This window comes from Buceros rhinoceros, unplaced genomic scaffold (assembly GCF_000710305.1).
Source record: "Buceros rhinoceros silvestris isolate BGI_N320 unplaced genomic scaffold, ASM71030v1 scaffold23619, whole genome shotgun sequence".
In the NCBI taxonomy this organism is placed as follows: domain Eukaryota; kingdom Metazoa; phylum Chordata; class Aves; order Bucerotiformes; family Bucerotidae; genus Buceros; species Buceros rhinoceros.
Genome location: NW_010431256.1, coordinates 8,154 through 26,741, shown reverse-complemented (window position 1 = coordinate 26,741; position 18,588 = coordinate 8,154). Strand labels below are relative to the sequence as shown.

At 45.6% G+C, this 18,588-nt stretch overlaps 1 protein-coding gene across 1 annotated transcript; it reads left to right on the top strand.

Annotated features, from left to right (window-relative positions):
• The first annotated feature begins 2,272 nt into the window (after positions 1–2,272).
• Positions 2,273–18,333, top strand: LAMP3 (lysosomal-associated membrane protein 3). The gene is made up of 6 exons (XM_010143377.1): positions 2,273–2,318; positions 6,783–7,576; positions 8,916–9,038; positions 12,373–12,430; positions 14,303–14,470; positions 18,194–18,333. The coding sequence occupies exons 1-6, from the start codon at positions 2,273–2,275 to the stop codon at positions 18,331–18,333; spliced, it is 1,329 nt and encodes a 442-aa protein (XP_010141679.1).
• The last annotated feature ends 255 nt before the right edge of the window (positions 18,334–18,588 follow it).

Here is an 18,588-nt window from a genome sequence, read left to right as displayed (position 1 = left end):
CAGAAACTTCACATCCTCAAAACTCTGTCCTCTGCTCAGTTGGTGGAGTTGGGCAACAGGCCCCTTCCTTCCTGGTGGTAATGGCAAACAGGTAGATGGGCAGCTGCTGTGATACGCGAGTCTTGCTTTTAGTAAACCAGGCTAAAATGTCATCAGGTCTGATCCTCTTCTCTCATGTCTAACCCCTCTGGGTGGAGAATCAGACCAATGGTCGTTGTCTTGATCAGAAACTGCTGCGGCCAAACCATGTCTGAACACTGGCTTTTCTTGCCAGTGACAACAAGGTGGGGTGTGTGTGTGTGTGTCTTATATTCTGGTTGGGTGTGTGATGAAAAGCCATTATTATTATCCATCATTTTCTTAGACTCTTGAGATTTCAAACAGGATTGGGTATGAGATGGCCATGCACTTCCTTTCCAAAAATACTCAAAGCCTGACCTCAAAAATATATATATGATTAGAAATATATAAGAATAATAAGAAAAAAGAGCCAAATTGTGTATTTCTTCTTGCAGCTGGAGCTGAAATAGCTGCTAAGAGTTCCTCTACCCAGCTGAGAATTGGTACAAGTCATTTTTTTCACATATTTTCCATGGTGTTGATAATGATGTGTTTGTATATTGTGACTGATGAGAGATAATCAGACAGGAAAAAAGCACAGAATTACCTGTCCTTTTTTTCCAGTCAAGACAGAATGTATGAATTTATTACAAGAAAAAAGTGTGCAAATGAACTTCTTGTAATTAGGCCACTCTGACCTGTGTAGAACCACACTTTGTTTGAAATTTATAAAAATTATAACTAGTACAAACCATTGTGCTTGATGTCTCTGTATGAAGAAACAAGTCAAATTAACTTTATTTCTATTCAAAATAAATGAGTATCAGTAAAGGAACATCATCACAGTTGAAAAAAAAATCCACATATCTGTCCAATACAGCTTTACTTGTCCAACGTGTCACAAAAGGCACATTTTTCTTTTCCTTTACCCACCTCTCTTAGTCATGTTCCTGAATCCCCGAGACTCTTAGGAGAGCGCAGAGGTTCACGCAGACAGTTCAGAATTGCGAATGCTAATGCAGCAGCCAGAAGGCAAGGAAGTTGTAGGGTAACTTTATTATAGTTACCCCCGAGATACAGGCGGACCTTTGGCTACCAGTGGTTTATTAGGGAGCACTAATTGACCCCAAATCCTGTTGTGGATCCTGTAGAAGGGCAAGCAGGTAAAAATGGGAATGTAGAAACACAATGCAAATAGACAGCAAAATAAATTGGAACTAATTTCAGCCAGTATCCAGATTTCTAGGGGCAAACTTCTCGAGTTTTCAGGTCATTGCCTTATCCTGTTACTGCAGTGCAATATTGGTATGCAAAAATGGAGAATTAGGACCACACCAGATGCCAGGTGTGGGCTTGTTTTGTTCCCCCCACACCAAGCAGGCCCTGTGGCAAAAGCCCAGGGCTGGAAATCCAGCCGTGCACGTGAGCAGGCATAATGCTCTTCTGTTGCCGATCTCTGGCGTGTAGCTATGCGTGCTGGGACCTGCCTCTCCCAGCTTGGCGTGGCTTGCAGGAGGCACTTCTCAGGATGTAGGTGGGTTGTTGCTATTTGCCGAGGAGTGTGTTTGGATGCAATGCTACTGGCGAGCCGCCCCAGCTGATCCACCTTCAACAAGCTCAGTCCTTGGAGCAGGACTGAACCAGCCAGCAAAGGCTGCTGACAGTCCCCAACTGGGACCAGAGCCCGTTTGGGGCTTTGCTCAGCCCTGTCTTGCTTTTAGCAGGTGCTCTGTGGAGATGACTCAAGATCCACCTCTCCCTTCTGTGCCTTAACATGAAAGAAAGAGTTTGGCCCTAAAGAAAGTACCCTTGTAAAGAACACGGGTACTGATGTACAGGTTGTAACCCTCGTCTGAGGTACAGCTGCAGTCTGCACCAGGTTATCAAAGCTGGAGGGAGGTGCGTGAAGCTTTACATGGCCTTGCAGAGCCCCAGGTCTCAGCTGCAGAGGGAGAGCCTCTCCTGCCCCTGGTTAGCCCAGCAGTCTTTCTGTTTTCACTTTCTTTCCTAACCGTAATTTACTTCTTTCTGCGGTAGTTTACAAACCAGAAGCATCGGTCTCCCTGCTCTCTCTCTCCACCTCCTTTCCAGCCATGTGACTGAGCACTCCCTGCACCAAGTGAAACTTTTCAGTCCCCAGGGCACCTTGATTTCCTTTCCACCCGCTCCACGGTGAGAAGCAGCATCGCTCAAACTTGCAGCTGTGCTGGCCATGGGGAGGAGCGCACGGCAGCTCATCGTACTGACCTTCGCCTGTGGTGAGTAACATCCTCCATCACTTCTACCAGAACCAGGAGACAGACTGCGCTAGTTTTGTTTCTTTGCAGTCAGGTCAGCACCTAACAGACAGAAAACTTTAAACGGTTTTGCTGCTAGCACTGGGGGTGCTTTTAGTCAAACCCCACTGCTAAGAGATAACTGTAACTACATTTAATTTTAGCCGGCATAGACTTCGTCTGATGTTTTTCTGTGTATTTCCCCTTGCACTCTGTGGTGACATAAACTCTGTGTGTGATGGAGTCAGCTCAAAATAGTATTAGAAGCAGACTTGTTTGGGCTTGCTTTTCTTAACTAAAAATAATTTCCAGTCCAGCAGAACTGACTAAAAGTCTTGAAATGAGCAGAAGAAAAACTAAGGAAGTATTGCTCAAATTCGTTTGTCTGCCCTGTGAGATGCAGAACATGATCAGGAAGGCAAGCGTGAGGTGGGGGGCTTGGAGGAGGCAGGTGGGGACATATCTCGATGACAAACCACATCAATGTCAGTGTTCAATTCTTAATGCTGCTCTGTGAAAAATCTGTGGAGCCAGCTTGGTCAAGGAGGTGTCCCAGCAGGTTAAGTCATCCCTCAACACCCGCAGCAGTACCAGTCTGCGGGGTGAAGAAGGACGGAGTGTCATGTAATGTGGGTGATGGCTAAGGGTTTGAGCCCGCTGGTGTGGCTCTGGATTTCTGCTTTGCTGTCAGCAGTTGGGGATCACACAGGTAACAACCGCCATCCATCTCCTGGCACAGTGAGCAGGGAAACAGCCCAGCGACTTGACCACAAACAGCTCCCGCTGTATCTGCTCTGCTTTCCCACACCTGCTTTGTGGCCAAAGTCTGCTCAAGTAGCCCCAAAACTTAGACATGAAAGGAGAGCAAGATCAGACTGAGAGAAGCAACACTAGTAACTCAGTGATCAGCAAGGATCTTCTGACCAGCAAGAACATGTTTCCTCAGCTCCTTATCCATTTTTTATCATTCCTTAATAATTAGTTGTGATTTTCTATTAATGACACAAAGTCAAGTGTTTCTGTGCAGACAGGGAATTAAACATACTTAGAGCTTAAGGAATAAAGGTCTGATGGGTTGGAGGTTTAAGAAACTGCTCCTCTGTTGGAGAGAAACTACGGCAGTACCGAAACCTCTCAGAAAATCTTGGTGCTTTTCCAGTTCCTCAAGGACTTAAACCAAAGCAGCCAGAGCTGGTGAGAGAGTTTTCAGTGCTTGTAGAAGTTGGGTCAGGTTTTCATGTCCACACAAAACCAGTCAGCTAAACATGAGTGTTCCTTCTGGGCAGCATAAAGCAGAACAGATCTGCTGGGCGGCTGAGCAGCATGAGTGTGTGGTGAGAGGCGAAGGGGGAAAATCCACAGCAGGAGTTTTTTCCACCCAACCCATTACAGGACAGCAGGCTGAGAAACGTCACAGCCAGATCACAGCACTGAGTGCTCCACTTCCCACTGTAATGCCAGGGAGCAGAACAGTGACATTCCTTTGCTGGCATTGACTGAAACTTGTCACCAAATCATGAAAACAGGGGTTCCAGGCCCAGACTGTGAACAGCAGATTTTTGAGAGCTGGCTTGATCCTCTTCTGAGCGTTTTGTTCTGGAGTGTTGTAGGCACGGAGGCTTGCTGGGCAGAACCACAGCCCTCGGCATTTGTAACACAGAACTTTGAAGCTGAGGTGAGTCAAGGGGATTGCAGCTGCTTGCCCCAGGAAGATAGACCACAGGGAGCACACAACTCTTGAATGAATTGTTGGTCGCAAGTTTTGAGCTGGCTTCATAGGAAAAAAAGAGACTAACAGATGCAGAGCTGCAATTCTTTGTTTTTCTGTGGCCTCCTTTGCCAGCAGAGCTGTGAAAAGGTCTGCGGTGGGGGAGCTGCGCAGGCGGCTCCTTTGCCGAGCTGTGCCAGGCTCCCTGAGAGGCAATGCCACAACAGTGAGGGAGCCACGGTGAAGCCTTCAAGGCCTTGGCTGGAGGGTAGCTCAGCCACCCTATGGGCCCACCTGCCCTTTCACACAGCAGAGCTACTGAAATACCTCCAACAGCCTCCCAAGAAGAGCCAAGACCATTAGGTGCCACCAGAGAGAAATCCTTGCCCATCCCTGGGACCTCATGTGGCCAAATGCCTTTTGAGAAGATGACCCAAGCCAACAGGTTTAGCAGCATGGCCATGCCCTGACAGAAGCTCCGAAATGCTTGGGAGAGCTGTGGGAGGCTGGAGGAGTGGTCTGGTGGGTCATGTGGTGAGCATGAGTCAGGGCCACCCTGAAGTCATTTCTGACTTCACCCCTCATGACCCTGTCAGGCTGTGTCGGGATGTGTATCTAATGAGAAACAGTTAAGTCAAAATGACACTTTGGGGAAAACAGTTTCATTTAAAAGTTAAGGGTGGCATCCAAACATCAATGAAATGAAGTTTCTTTCCATGTCTGTGTTATCTGGTCAGTAATCGAAACCAATCTGTTAACTAAAAACTAAGAAGTACTATTTAAAACTTGTTAAATTTAAATACGGTTTTGCAATCTTATAGGGAAAAAAGAGTGAAAACTGCAACTTCTTCTTTTTTATCATGCCAACACACTTAGATGTGACTTTCTGTAGCTGTTTTTGTCAACTGCTCTGATGTTCCGCAGGCCCACAGCAGGGAGACCTCAAGTTATCTGCTTTCCAGCTCTGCCAGCAGCTGTGGTAAAGTCTAGGGGAAAGTGGGAGAAGGAACTGAAGTGTCACATTAATGGTGGCATTTTCAGGTTCTTTCTGATAACATTCACAATTGGAGGGATCCACCCTGTCGTTTTTGTGGCTTTTCAACTCTATCAAGTTGCCCTTTGATAGCAACAGCTCCACTGGCAGTCAGGTGCATTCTGTGCGGCAAGAGGGGAAGCCCAGGCAGCTGTGGGAGTACGGCGTGTACATCTACCCTCCTGCTCTCCTCTAGCACAGCCGTTTGCAAGGGAACGTTGTGGTGCAGGTTCAGTTCTCCATGTCTTTTCTCATTTCTTTGGTCTTGATCTCGAATTTGATTCAAAACCCTGTAGGTTTTATTATACTTATTTAATTTATATGCATCCTAAACTGGTGAGAGTTTGTGAATTCAGTTATTGTTGCAGATCTCTGTTTATGCTGAGTGAAAATAAATAAAAAACAGAGAGCTTGTGAGATTTCAGCCATTTCCTCCCAACGTACCTCTGGCCTTAATTGATCATAACATCTGAATTTCATCAACCTGCCTCCCACAAACCTTTGACACCAATTCATGAGAAATGTCTTGGGAAGAACCAGTTGTTCTCAGACATCATCTGTGGAGCCGTACTGCCAGGAGTATGAGCCTTGTTGGACTTCTGGGTCTCTTCTGTCTCCAAACTGAAGAATTCACAGAATCACAGAATCATCTGGTTGGAAGGGACCTTTAAGATCATCGAGTCCAACCATTCAGCCTGCACTGCCAGGGTCCCTAAACCACGTCCTCCAGTTAATTTAGGCAGTAAAGCATTTAACTACACTTGAAGCTTCATGCACATCAAGGAATTCTAATATGTCAGTGATTCATGATTTCTTTTAGCTTGATCTTGTCTTTACAGAGTCTTACTTTACTCAGAAAAAGTCAAGCAGAAAAGTTGTGACCTTCTTCTATTCTACAACGGACTTTTCCCACTTCGCACTTCGTTATTTACATTTAGGAGGCAGATACTTTCTTTTCAGCTCTGCAAAGGACATGTTTCTGTAAATGTTACAAGACAGAAGTGTAAATCTGGGGCTGTGGCTTTTTCAGATGTGGTCCAAAATGACCCTGGAGGCTGAAAGCTGAAACTTGTTTCTCGTTGCTGAAAGCCCATCACTAAGAGAGCTGGTCTTTGCTGTTTGGAGCATCCCCTTGGGTATCTCCCAGGGGGCAGAATTTCAGGGTTCAAGTTGGCAAGGCTACCAAAAAAAAAAAAAAGTCTCTGGAATTTCCCTATCTCCCAGACTGGTTTCCGAGACTCTTGTGAATCATTGTAAGACCACTACACTGCCTCACTTCCTTCGCACAGATGAAACGTTCCCTTTCCCCATGTTTTGTTGGTAACTGTTACACCCACTTCATCTTCTGTAGACCCTGATAGTTTGCTTCTAGCAAATCTTGCTGTACTGCTGCCTGCAAGGGATGGTGCAAGGTCTGCTCAGACCTCCAGCCATCCTCTGGCTTCTTCAGCAGCAAAAGCTGTGTGGGATGCTGGGAGCCAATGCAATGGGTACATTCAGAGGTGTGAAGATTGGGGCAGTGGTGTAAAGGTATGGATAGCCCTACACGTGTCTGCTTTCTCTCTCCTGTCATGACTGGAGCCAAATGAAGAATAAAATCGTATCACCCATTTGATTACGACATCAGTGCAGTTATGTTGTGGGTATCAGCAGAAATGTTAAATGTAAAGGTTTGTAGACTACTGACTTATTTGTTTCTTTGCAGCATTTTCTTCCTGCTTTTCTGAAGTGGCCCTGGGGGTCGAACTGTCTCCAGAAACCACACCCTTCCACCATACAGCTACTTCTGCTCAACCACTGGCCCTTTTTCATTCTTCACCCCATCAAGGCACCACAGTTAATTTTAACAGCACAGCCTCTCTTGAAACAACACCCCTAAGCCAGAGAACAATTGTGCAGACAACAGATCAGCACCAGGTAACCACAACACCAGGCCCTCACACGACAGCCCAGGCAGGAGCAACCACCATACAAGTGATGGGCCAGGAATCTCCCACGGTGGTACCTGCAACATCAGCAGACAACTCGACTGCAGGGAGCCAGGCTACAAGTGAGGCAATGGAAACGGTTACAGCTGCAGTGAAGAACACAACCATACACTCTACGTCCTCAACCAAGCAAGCCAGCACACATGTGAGCACAGAAATGACAGCAGCAGCCACAAACACAACCGTAAAACACACAACGCCAAATACCCAAATGACAGCTGCTGGCATAACTACTACAGCTGCCACCATGCAAACTGTAAAATCCACCACAGCGTCGGGAAATCAAACAACAGCACCTAAAAGTCCAACAAGCCCAGCCATGACCAACACAACAACCACTCATCCAGGGACTCAATCAACCATCATTGCACCTACTACAACGACAGCGAGACCCACTCTTGCACCACAGCCTTCTCCCATCCCCACTGGCACATACACCGTTTCCAACGGGACGAGGACCTGCATCAGAGCAGTCATGGGTTTGCAGCTGATGGCTCAAAATCCACAGAAGGTGAGGTGGCAGCATTACAAGGCTGAGCTTTGCAATGACTCTTTCTCCAATAGCTGGAATTTCTTCTTCTTTCAGAGCAATTTTTCAGAAGTTAGTCTGTGTGATAAAAATAAGTGGTTTGCTAACAGTCTAAGGTCTTCTCTGTGCCACAGCATCTCAGCTGCTGGACTTTGGCTTGTATGAGGATGTCAGTGGCACATATGGGTGCTTTCTTATTTCAGTGGCATACGTGTGGTAGCCATGCTGGGGGGTGTGTGGGGGTGTGTGTGTGTGTATCAGCCTTCAGTGATACTTGTGGTTCCCAGAATGGCAGACGAGTTGAAATCTGCATTTATGTCAGTGAAGGTTTTGACATTGTGAGTTGCAATGAAAGCAAGAAATTGTCGATTCACAGGCTGGGATTCAGAGGTAGTTGTCTTGTTGCTGACGCATGGAGATTTCAGCATCACAGGATGGATCAGAGCAGGGGTCCTGGGGTACTCTCTCCTAGCACTGAGCCACTCTGAATGATGTCATGAAACCTGAAATGGTGATTATGTCCCTCAGACTTACAGTTTTGCAGCCTCCATTAATACAATACGTGGGGTTACATCCTCAGGCACTGGAGTTCATATGCCTCGAGCCATCCCTGTTACAAATACAAATATTCTTGTCTGAGGTCTGAATATTTCTAACATGACATGAGTATCTAATGTTGGTTAAAGTACTTTTCATCCCTTGTCCTAGTGGAAGCCAGGCAGGGAGCATGATCCCCAACCTCCCCAGACCACTGTGAGATGTTTATTACAAAAGTAAGGTGTGTTTGAGGTGAGTCTGAAAGAGCCGAACTGTGTTCAGGGTTGCAGAGCTCTCCTTTCAGAATGCAGTGTGGGTTGGCAGGTGTTAGAGATCACCGTGCAGGACATAGTGAGGAAGCCGGGGTGATATGGGGAGCAGCACATGCCGAAGCCAATCTAACCCCTGCCTGCTTCTATTTTGATCTTTCCTCTGCCTTCAGGCACACATTCCCACTGCTCCCTCTTTTTAAATTACCACCGGTGCTCACCTGACCCTGCTCTGAATCATATCAGTTCACTGAATGAGCAGGAAATTATTTTCTGCCGGCTTGAGCCATTGGAACAGCTCCGTGATGTGTCAGACAAGTGCTGGTGCTGGTTTACGAGCAAGCAATGACCCTGGCAGACAGCAATTAGTCTGCCACCACCACTGACCACTAGTCATTCAGCCACACAGAGCCTGTCTGGGGAAAAAAAGCAGCTATAAATCTCTGAGTGCTTCTTATGAAGTTCCTTCCCTGGTCTCCTCAGCAGCAGCCCTGCAATGTCTCTTCTCTCCACAGAAGCAGATGGAGTACATGGCTGTCAACCCCAATGCGACAGAGACATCTGGAAGCTGTGGGATGGTGCAGTCTGAGCTGAACCTAACTTTCAGTGGAGGATTTATAAACTTCACCTTTGTAAAGGTAATGGTTGCATTTAGAGGGAAGGAGGGTGCATTTCAGTTGGGAGCTGGAACTTACGCTGCCTTTGATCCAGCTTGTGCTGTGGAAAAACCCATTTCATCTCTATGGTAGTTTTCCACCTGCGTATAAGGCTCTATTACTCCTGTCCTTCCCAAGAGGCTAGAATCATAGAACCATGGATTAATTCAGGTTGAAAGACACCTTTGGAGGCCACCTGGTCCAAGCCCCTGCTCAGAGGTAACTTCAGCGTTAAATCAGGTCTTACCTATTTGAACTTTCAGTTTGGAAAGGTTCACATGTGCAATGAAGGGTAAGTACAGTGTCTGACCATCCTTTGATAGAAAGTGCTAGAGGACAGTGTTAAAGCCACCCATCTGGCAACACAAAGCCTAGGAATAGCCTCAAGCAATGTCTGAGTCTCATTTTTACATAGGTAAAAATCTAGTGGGAGGGCAGGCTGGGTCTGCTGTTTGCGGGACAGAGAGAGAGGATGGCTTTGGGACTGGAGTCCCTGCGCAGGAACAAGGGGTGTGCGTGGCAGCTCTGACTCACACTGTCAAGTTGCTCTTGTGAAATGGTGTCTTGGGGACCACCTGAATGCAGGTGAGGTTAGACATTTGCTTCTCGTAGATGCCAACTGCCCAGCCAAAAGCCAGCTGTGGTTAAATCCAAAGGGCAGCCTGTGCAGTTGCAAGTGCCCAGGAGCCACAGCCCATCCACAGCTGAAGGGGCCTAATTTCATCTAACTTCTGAGTGGAAAATTCCAAACAAGTGAACGACAACAGCAAAATAGTAGATAAGTGCCCTTAAAATGCACCTCGCCAGGGAGGCTTAAAAGTACACGCAGACACTTGGGCAAGGGAGAGGCCCTGCTTACACAGGGGAAAATGAACTTTCTTTTTGACGCAGTGTCTGTTGGTACCATGTTCCCCGCTGGTACTGCACCGTATGTGGATGAGGCTTTTTCACACGCCTCCAAGAGTGCTGCTGCTATTACAACCACAGGAGAAAAATGCAGAGTGCAGCCGTCCCCTTGCCTCATCAGACATTTACAGGGTTCACACGTTTTGGGAGGCAGCACACAGTGCTATTTACCTGAAAGCTAATAAGGGCTGGATGGTGACACCAGCAGGGCTAGAGACAGAAGTTAATAGTGTGTATTCATGGGCGGGGAGGTTGTGTCCCATCAAACTCCGACTGAAACATGCATTAAGGCTGTGTTCTGGAGGTCGATAGCGCTTCAGGGTTGCATCTGGCCATCCCTGCTGATCTGTGTCCTTCAATTTGTCAATGTCCATCTTACAGCCTGGCTCCAAGCTCAAATTAGAGACAATCAAGAAATGTACAAACCATTAATCAGACATTTCCATGGAAAGTCCAAAGGCAACAGCAAATTTCACCACATTTGAGTCATCAATGCTTGAGCAGAGAAAAGATTCCAATTAATAATCATCTTGATTTTAGTTTATGGCAGAAGGTTTTCTGAAAGCTACAGTGGAAAAGTGAGGTAAAAAGTCAAGGAGCTGTTTTAAAACAAAGGATCAGTTCAGCCCGTGAGTGTTTGCGTTAGACGAATGCTTTCTGCAAGAAGGGGAGCATTTTCTGCCTTACAAAGGTCCTTAGAAAAGGTCTGGTGATTCAAGTACCCATGAAAGCCCCAGCTTGCATCAGAGCCTTTAGGAGGTACTTGACCCGTCTCGCCCTGAAAAGGGTGGTGATTGGCACAGCATTAGGCACTGTGCCCTTCACTGAAAGATAAGCCTCAAGAGTGTACCGGGCTTGGCTTAGACTTCTTTGAAATTCAGGTTACTAAGAAACATTTTGCTGCTGTTTTTTGTATGTTTGGCCCCCACAGCCTCTCCTTCTGCTTTGAACCAGGAGTGCTCCAGGGGTGGCACTTCTGATTTTCACCGGTAAAGGAGGAGCCGGATCAGGCCCTGGGGCTGTGGCACTGGTGCAGGGTAGCTGGAGGTGGGCGACTGGCTCAGTATTCACCACTGCCAGCTGCCTTTTGCGAAGAACTTGAGAAAAGGAAGTTTTGTAACCAACCCCCAAGACGTGAAGTAGGAGCAGGTGTTTTCCCCAAGCTGAGTTATTAACCATGGCCAAACAGAACATAGTGCTGCTGCCAAAAAATGGGTAATACTTGACTTACTTATGCCTTTAAGTAGGAATAATGCTGAGAACCTCTTTTCTGGTGTATCTGCTTTCTTAAACTCTCCCAACCCATCCTACCAGCTTTTCAACTGTATCTCGTTAAAACTGGGTGCACAGCAGACATTCATGTCTGCTGCCCCTTATGCAGCAGCTGCAGTCACCATCCCTGTGTGCTCCAGGCTGGAATTAAAAAGAACAGTAAGGCTGCTCCATAAAGACTCACATTACACTCCAACACTGCTACCAGGAAAAGCTCCTAGGGCTGGCCCTCCCTTTGTGGCAGTCCAGGGAAGGACCAGAGTTCAGGTTGCACCGGGGTTTTAGGGCACATGCAGACAGGACACTTGGCTGGAAATACTGCTCTGTGTGGTTGTACCAGGTGCCTTCGCTGTCAGCAGTCTGTTGGTGTGCGAGAGAAAGCCAGCCAGAACCAACAGTGTCAGCGGAGAGGAAAGAGCAGTTATTTCTCCCGTACGCATCCAGGTAGCTGTTTCCTCACTGGTGGTGACTGCTGTTGGCAGACAAAACAGGAAACGAGTGGTACCAGCACGGGAGGAGCTCCTAGCTCTCAGCTTATGGCTGACCTCTCCCAGTTCAAAGCAACGATGAAGATGGCAGCACTGCTGCTTTCTGCAGTTCACTCACATGAAGGGCATCTGCTCCTAAAGTCCGCTGCAGCACCGAGTTCCCCTAGTGCTTCTGGAGGTGTGGGCTTAGGCCCTGCACGCGGTCAGCTGAGGATCAGTTCAGTGCAGGGTTACCCAGGAGAGCACTGTAGGGACTCCCAGTGAAAGCAGCACAGGTGAATAAAAATAAAACAGCCTTAGCCATGCCTGATAATTTATGCAACGCATGCTGCTGGTTACCACAAGTATCACACAAACGTCTAGCTTGAGCAGATGCATAAAAGGACACCTGCATGGTCCCGTTTCACTGCACTGAGCAGAGCTGGTGCTGTAGCTGAGATTGCTGTATTACACCCACTCCTGAGCTATTAGGTGGAGTGATTTGGGAAAGAAAAAGCACTACGTACGAGAAGATGGTCCTTGGGCCTTGGAGGCGATGCTTTAAAATGTGTTTCTTTGGGAAATGGTGACCATGTTGTGGTGGCGAACTGTATATTTTTTTCCCACAAAAGAGGTTGTATAATGAATAAAAGATGTATCTTCTTTTGCAGCAAGCTCCAACGTACTATGTCAGTAAAATTGAGGCCAGATTAGAGTTATCTTCTGCAGGTCAGTGATTTTACACTCTCTTAATTTCATATCAAACTGTTCTGGGTGTGGGATAGGCTTCCATATCTTTAAACACTGGATGTTGCAAACTACATGTTTTATCAGGCTTTCAACGTGTCATTCACCCAAATCTTATGGTATGAAAATGGAAGAGAAGGGATTGGGCTGCAGTTTCATCAGGATTGTTTGGTTTTCCTTTTGTCCTCAAAAACATTTCCTGCCCCACCTCTTTCAGAATAGAGATTACTTCAAACCTAAGTTTAAGATACAAAACAGTCCTCAGAGGTTTTACCTGTAAACACACAAAAATGCCGTGACTCCAGTTGAGCTGGAGTCAAACTAAATTAACACGGTATCTGGATCACAGTCATGCAGAGCTGGATCCAGATTTCAAATACACCAATCTGGAGAGGAGGTGTCTGACATTTTGGTTTGACAAAAACAGGAACTGGGGTTCTTCCAACCATCCTGAAATCCTAGACCTTCTCCGTGCTCTTCTCAGGCAATCAGATTTCAGATTTCCCTTTTCTGACGTTGCCCCACTTGTCACTATTTGAACAGCCAGGAGCTGCCCCAGATGCAACATCCCAAGAAATGCTGAGAGAACGTTGTTTAGGTCAGAGAGAAAAATTTCAAGCCATGGCTTCAGATTTTCTCTGACATTAATTTTGCACAAATTCTTTCCAACACATTAAATCTGTGACGGGTTAATGACTATATTTTGTAGCTTCTCTGTTAGTTACTCACAAGTATTTGGATTGACTTTTGTCCCTTAAAGAAGAAAAACAAATCAGGAGCTCGACCAAGTGTGTCCTAATAGCACTGAGCTTTTTGGAAGCTCGATGCCTATTTTTCTTCTCACTGATGAGCACTTTCATTAACTCTTCTGATCTACAGCAATTCAAGATTAAAAGAAAAAAAAAAAGATGATCCAGAGAATATGTCTCCTAGGGATGTTCTTGGTCTAAATGACCAGGGTTTTCCTGTGCATTGCTAAGCGCAAACTGCAGCAAACACAAACTAATTGGCTTAATCATAAGTTTCAGAATCCTCAAATAAAAATTTTGAGTCCTCCACAGTGGTGCTGACAAGATCCTTTTCTGCCCCTGGCTGCTCATTACTGCCCTTCTGCCAGATGTCACCATTTCGGAGTCCACCGGCAGCATTTGTGCAGTGAGCAAGCCCATATCATTTCTAAGATAAACAATATTGAATTAACTGTATCATACACACTGGTGCACTGAATTTGACTGAAGAGGATCAGGAGTGTGCTGCTCACTCTTGTTCTGGCAGGTGTGGTTGAGATACAGTGATGCAGAGTTGGTGATGTGGATGATTTTGCCTTACATGGGTGTCTCTGCTTTCAAAGCAGGATATGCATAAAAGACATGCCCAGGTTACAAGATCTTCTCACGCTTTAAACTTGAGCCGTGTTTTCCATGAAGTACCGTGACACTGAAATATGAAACACATTTAATACATAAAGCAATACAGCCTAGATATGTCAAATTCCCATGCTAGAGATGGTACCTCTGGTTTGTCTGGAGACCTAAGATAGTTGTCTGCTCCTGGAGAATCCTAACCCTTTCTCACAGACTCAGGTTGTTATAGTATGTTTTGAGTAAGCATCTGAAATTTTAGCCCCTTTTTCAGACCCAAGCTCAGCTGAGTTGCCCATCAAGAAATAAAGCACTCATTTAAACACGGAAGAAATGTAACTCAACCATTAGGGGGAAAAAGTCCATGCTTTAGACATATCTGTGACTGCTGCTCCGCCAAAGGACTGGGGATCCTCCATTTTATCTCAGAGAGATGTTGGTTCCAACAGAGTTAGTGTGAATTCTCATTTGTGTCTCTCTTTATGGCCTCTAGGCATGTTTTACTATGCAGCCATACACGAGAAGCTGTTCACCACAAAGCTGGGGAATTCCTTTAAGTGTGCCAGCAAGCAAACCTTCGGCCTGGAGAAGAACTTCCAGCTTCTTCTGGTTAATGTGCAGCTGCAAGCATTTGATTTTGTCAATAACCAGTTTGGAAAAGGTAAACAGAAGGAGATCTTTTCTACCCTTCCGAGATCTACAGGTCAGCAGCACTCTGGCAGCCTGACAGATACAATCTGCTAGATTATAACCGTACGCGTGCGGTGATCCTGTTACACCTATCGCACAATCACAGCTTTGTAGTGGAGCCCGGATAACGTGACCTGTCTGCTGCTTTATTCTCACCCTTTTCTGAGAAAAAGAAATTCTCAACACAGTTGGAAAAGTATCACAGCTATGGAAAACTATCTTTCTGTCCAGTATTCGGTGCCTTCTGTTTCTTATGCTTTATTCTGACGGCATAAGTGATATCTTATGAAAAATGTTCAACTCTACAGCCACGATTTTATTCTTCACCCATTTTCTCCCAGAGCAGGCGGAGGTGCCTTCACCACCAGTGCATTGCCCAAACCCCTCATACGTACAGGTCAGGTCAAGATCACTGTCCTAGTCAGACTGTAGCTATTTTGAAAGGCTCTTGACACTCATGATGTCCCACAGCTGCGGCAGCAAAACTGCCAGCTAATAAGGGATATTTGTGAATGCAGGATGATATACTTTCAGAGCAGCTGTGTCTAGACAAGATGAAATGTGTTTCTGAGGAGGAGGGCGCTTGGCATGCTCTCAGTTTCAGAATTAAGTGTGATGCTCATCTCTGCAGTGTGTCTTTTACATAGCTTAGTATAAGAGAGAGACAGACCAGTACTGACTGCCCTTGCCTCCTTGTCTCTGCCCACACTGGGAGAATGTGTTTGGACTCAACAAGACTTCTTCCTTACACTCACAACTGGGATTCTTTCCAGAGGGAAATGAGATGTCGTCCTTATTTCTAGTCCAGTGATGAAGGCAGAACCTGGCTAGCCTGTGGGGCCCAGGACTGCTGGGTGCAGCAGGAAACTCCTGTGTCCCAGAGTATGGACACCCTCACGGTGTCCTGCCTTACTTCTTGTGAGATACATGAAAGATCCTGTAAAAGCAGAGAGGTGGACTAGATGGGACCCTGCGGTCTCTTCGAAATTGTACATCTTCACATTTCTGTGACTTCCTCTCAGAGTGTTTCCGTACAAGAACTCAGGAGGACAGATAGGGTTATCAGCTCTCCAGCCCCTCAGATGCACTAATAAAACATACCCTTCTTCTGACATTTGACTTCCTGCATGCTTACAAAATATTGCCCCTGTATTCTTCTTACTTTAGATCGGTATTTTGACTCAGTTTGGCTCTGTTTGACTGTTTCTTGTTTTGTTAGTTCACCGTTTTGTCTGTCTTTCTTATTCTAAAAGGAATATAATGGGAAACAACAGTTGGGGCTTTCTTAAGACATGGACCTTTTGGGGTATAATTTTCTTTAAGTTCTGAAAAGCCACTAAGAGAATCCAATCCATGCTCCCATTCTGAAGATTTTTTTCATGGGGTAGCACTGAGCTGGAACAACTCATGAGATCCCATCTGGTCCCCACATTCCCATTCAAATTTGTACAATGAGTGAGTTCAGTTACGGCTTTTGGTATGGCCTCGTCTCTAGCAGAGACAGAGCTTAGACAGACTCTCTCTTTCTTTTTCTCTCCCTTTCTCTCTTCCTCTTTCCCCTGTCCCACCAAGGTCAGGCTAATCTCTGCTAATCAATACTGTATACAAAATTAAATTAGTTTGGTTCTCAATCAAAGGACCGAGAAAACAGCTACCACCTCTGAATTAATTCCCCAGTGGCCACAAAATCATTACAAAACTGTTGTGTACCTCTGCTGCGTATGCAGATTCTGAAAGACAAAATCCCCAGTGAAGGAATGACTCTACACATCACCAGCCTCCTGCCCTCCGGCGTCTTGAGACTGGGAGTTTCACTTCTGTTACTCTTGATTTGCTTATCTTTAAAAGGGGAAGAAAGAGAAAACATTAATGATCATTGGTTTCAAATTCCTTACAATTTTGTACAAGCTGCAGCAGCATTACATCAATACCTTGCCCTGTTTGAGTCCGGAAAGCTATGAAAGTGTCATCTGAACTGCACTTCAGTACATCAAAAACAATTTCTAGAGTTCATAGGCCACGGTTTCATCAAGCAAAACGGCCAATTCAAACACCTCTGGCTTTTGCAATACTCAAATGCAAATACTTTTCATCTCACTTCCTTAGCAGCAGGTTACATTAAACAGACACGACTTCTAAAAGGCAGCATCCAGCAGAATGCTGATGCCTTTGGCTTTGTGGCATTGCATCACACGAAATTGTCATCTGGATCAGAGGAGAAGAGAATCAGATTTTGGGGAGAATCACAAGGAGGCTCTGGAACTGTATGACATGATGTCATACATTCCATGTGCTCCCTGGGCTAACTGCCCACCATCGGTGTAAAGACTCTTGCTGAGGAATCCCAAGCTAAGATACAATCTGTGCCAGCATAGCCCTGAGAATCAGATGATAACAACAGAGGCTATGGTCTTCGAGTGCTGTCAAAATCTGCCATGGAATAGTCACAGGAAGTGAAAAAGGCGGAGGATGTAGGATCTCTCACACCCTGGCTTTAAACTGGATTCACTGCTGAGCTGGGGTATACTGCGGGGTTTAGCTGATCAAACTACCCTACTTGGTTGCTACTCAGGTGCCGCTCAAAGCATCATGCTGGAGGCCTTTCTTTCCCCGGAGCCCAAGGAAGGACCATTCCTATAGATCAGATGGAAGATGTAGGTCTGATCCAGTTCTGGCATGACACATTAGTGATCATTCCCAGACCTTGCCCTCACTCTCAGGGCTACATTGTTACACTGTGAATTTGAGACTCATCCTGCCCTTGTGACTTGGGAAAATATTCTATTTATGTCAGTGACCCATATGGCCTGTATTTCCCCATTGGAAAGCTGCCAGTTTACCCCAGTCTGGAAGTTCGTTTTTAAGTAATGAGCTTCCATTGGATATTCACTTGGGTAGGAACTGGCTGGGGAAGTCGGGATTTGCCCTCTCTGTAGCTAAGAGGTATGTTTGGAGTAAATATATCTTTGCATTGCTCTTAAAAGATATTATTTGTGCCAAAACCTTTTCGGATATCATCATATATACAATAAAACTACAATGGTACTTCTAAAGCAAGCCTCGGGACTAAGTCCAAGGCTTTTGCCTTCCTATTCTCTTCATGTTCCGAGTAAGCCACAGTTATCCACAAATATTCTGAATTAACCAGAGAAAACAACTAGAGTCCAATTTTTCTTAGGAAACACTGACTCAACTAGGATCCTCACTGCACTAATGATGTGCTGGACTATGGGCTGCCTTCTCTGGCCTCATCCTTGGTACTGGGCAGAAGCAATTAGATGCCCCATAGGAGCAGGTTTTGTCCATGCGGGGTGTGTATTGCTCTTTATTTTTAGACTTGCACTTTGTAGTGTGATGCTCCCCATCTGCTATCAGCAAGAAAGCCTCCTGCTGTGAATGTGCTGATCTTGGTGGTAAAACAACTCCTGCGGACATGAAAGAGCAGAGTCATTCTCCAGTCAAGCATGTAGCTACTTCAAAAGGGGCAAGTATGGTTTTCTTGAGATATGATTCACCACAGATGAAAATTAGTATTAAGTATGGCTCAGGAAAAAGAAAGAAAAAAAGAATAAAAAGAAAACAAGGTTTTGAGAACTTCTGGCTTGTATTTGCTAACTTTTCTGGCATACAGATGTACAGTCTAGGAGTGTGGTATTCTGCTAAGACACATTCTCTGATTTCCTTTTACTTACAGAAGAAGAATGTTTTCCTGATAAAAACCGCAAAGCAGCTCCTGTTGCAGTGGGCCTGAGTATCCTGGGATTGTTTGTCATTGTGTTCGCCACTTTCCTGATCTCAAGAAGAAAGCCACATAGAGGATACGAACGTATCTGAGGTGCCCTTCTGCATCCAGATAGTGTGCAGCAAGTGGAGAAGTCACAGCAGTTTTAGTTTCTACCTGGCAATCTCACTACCCTGAAACCACATTTTCAAGTGAGATGACACCACGTTTTTAAAGCTAATGAGTATTTCTGCAAGTGATTTCTTTAAAGTGGGAGAGAGAGAACTCACGCCATCTACTTTAGGCTATTCTTAGCATCTAGTTTAGATTTAGTTCAGAGGACCAAAGTGAGGAGCCTAAATTCTTCT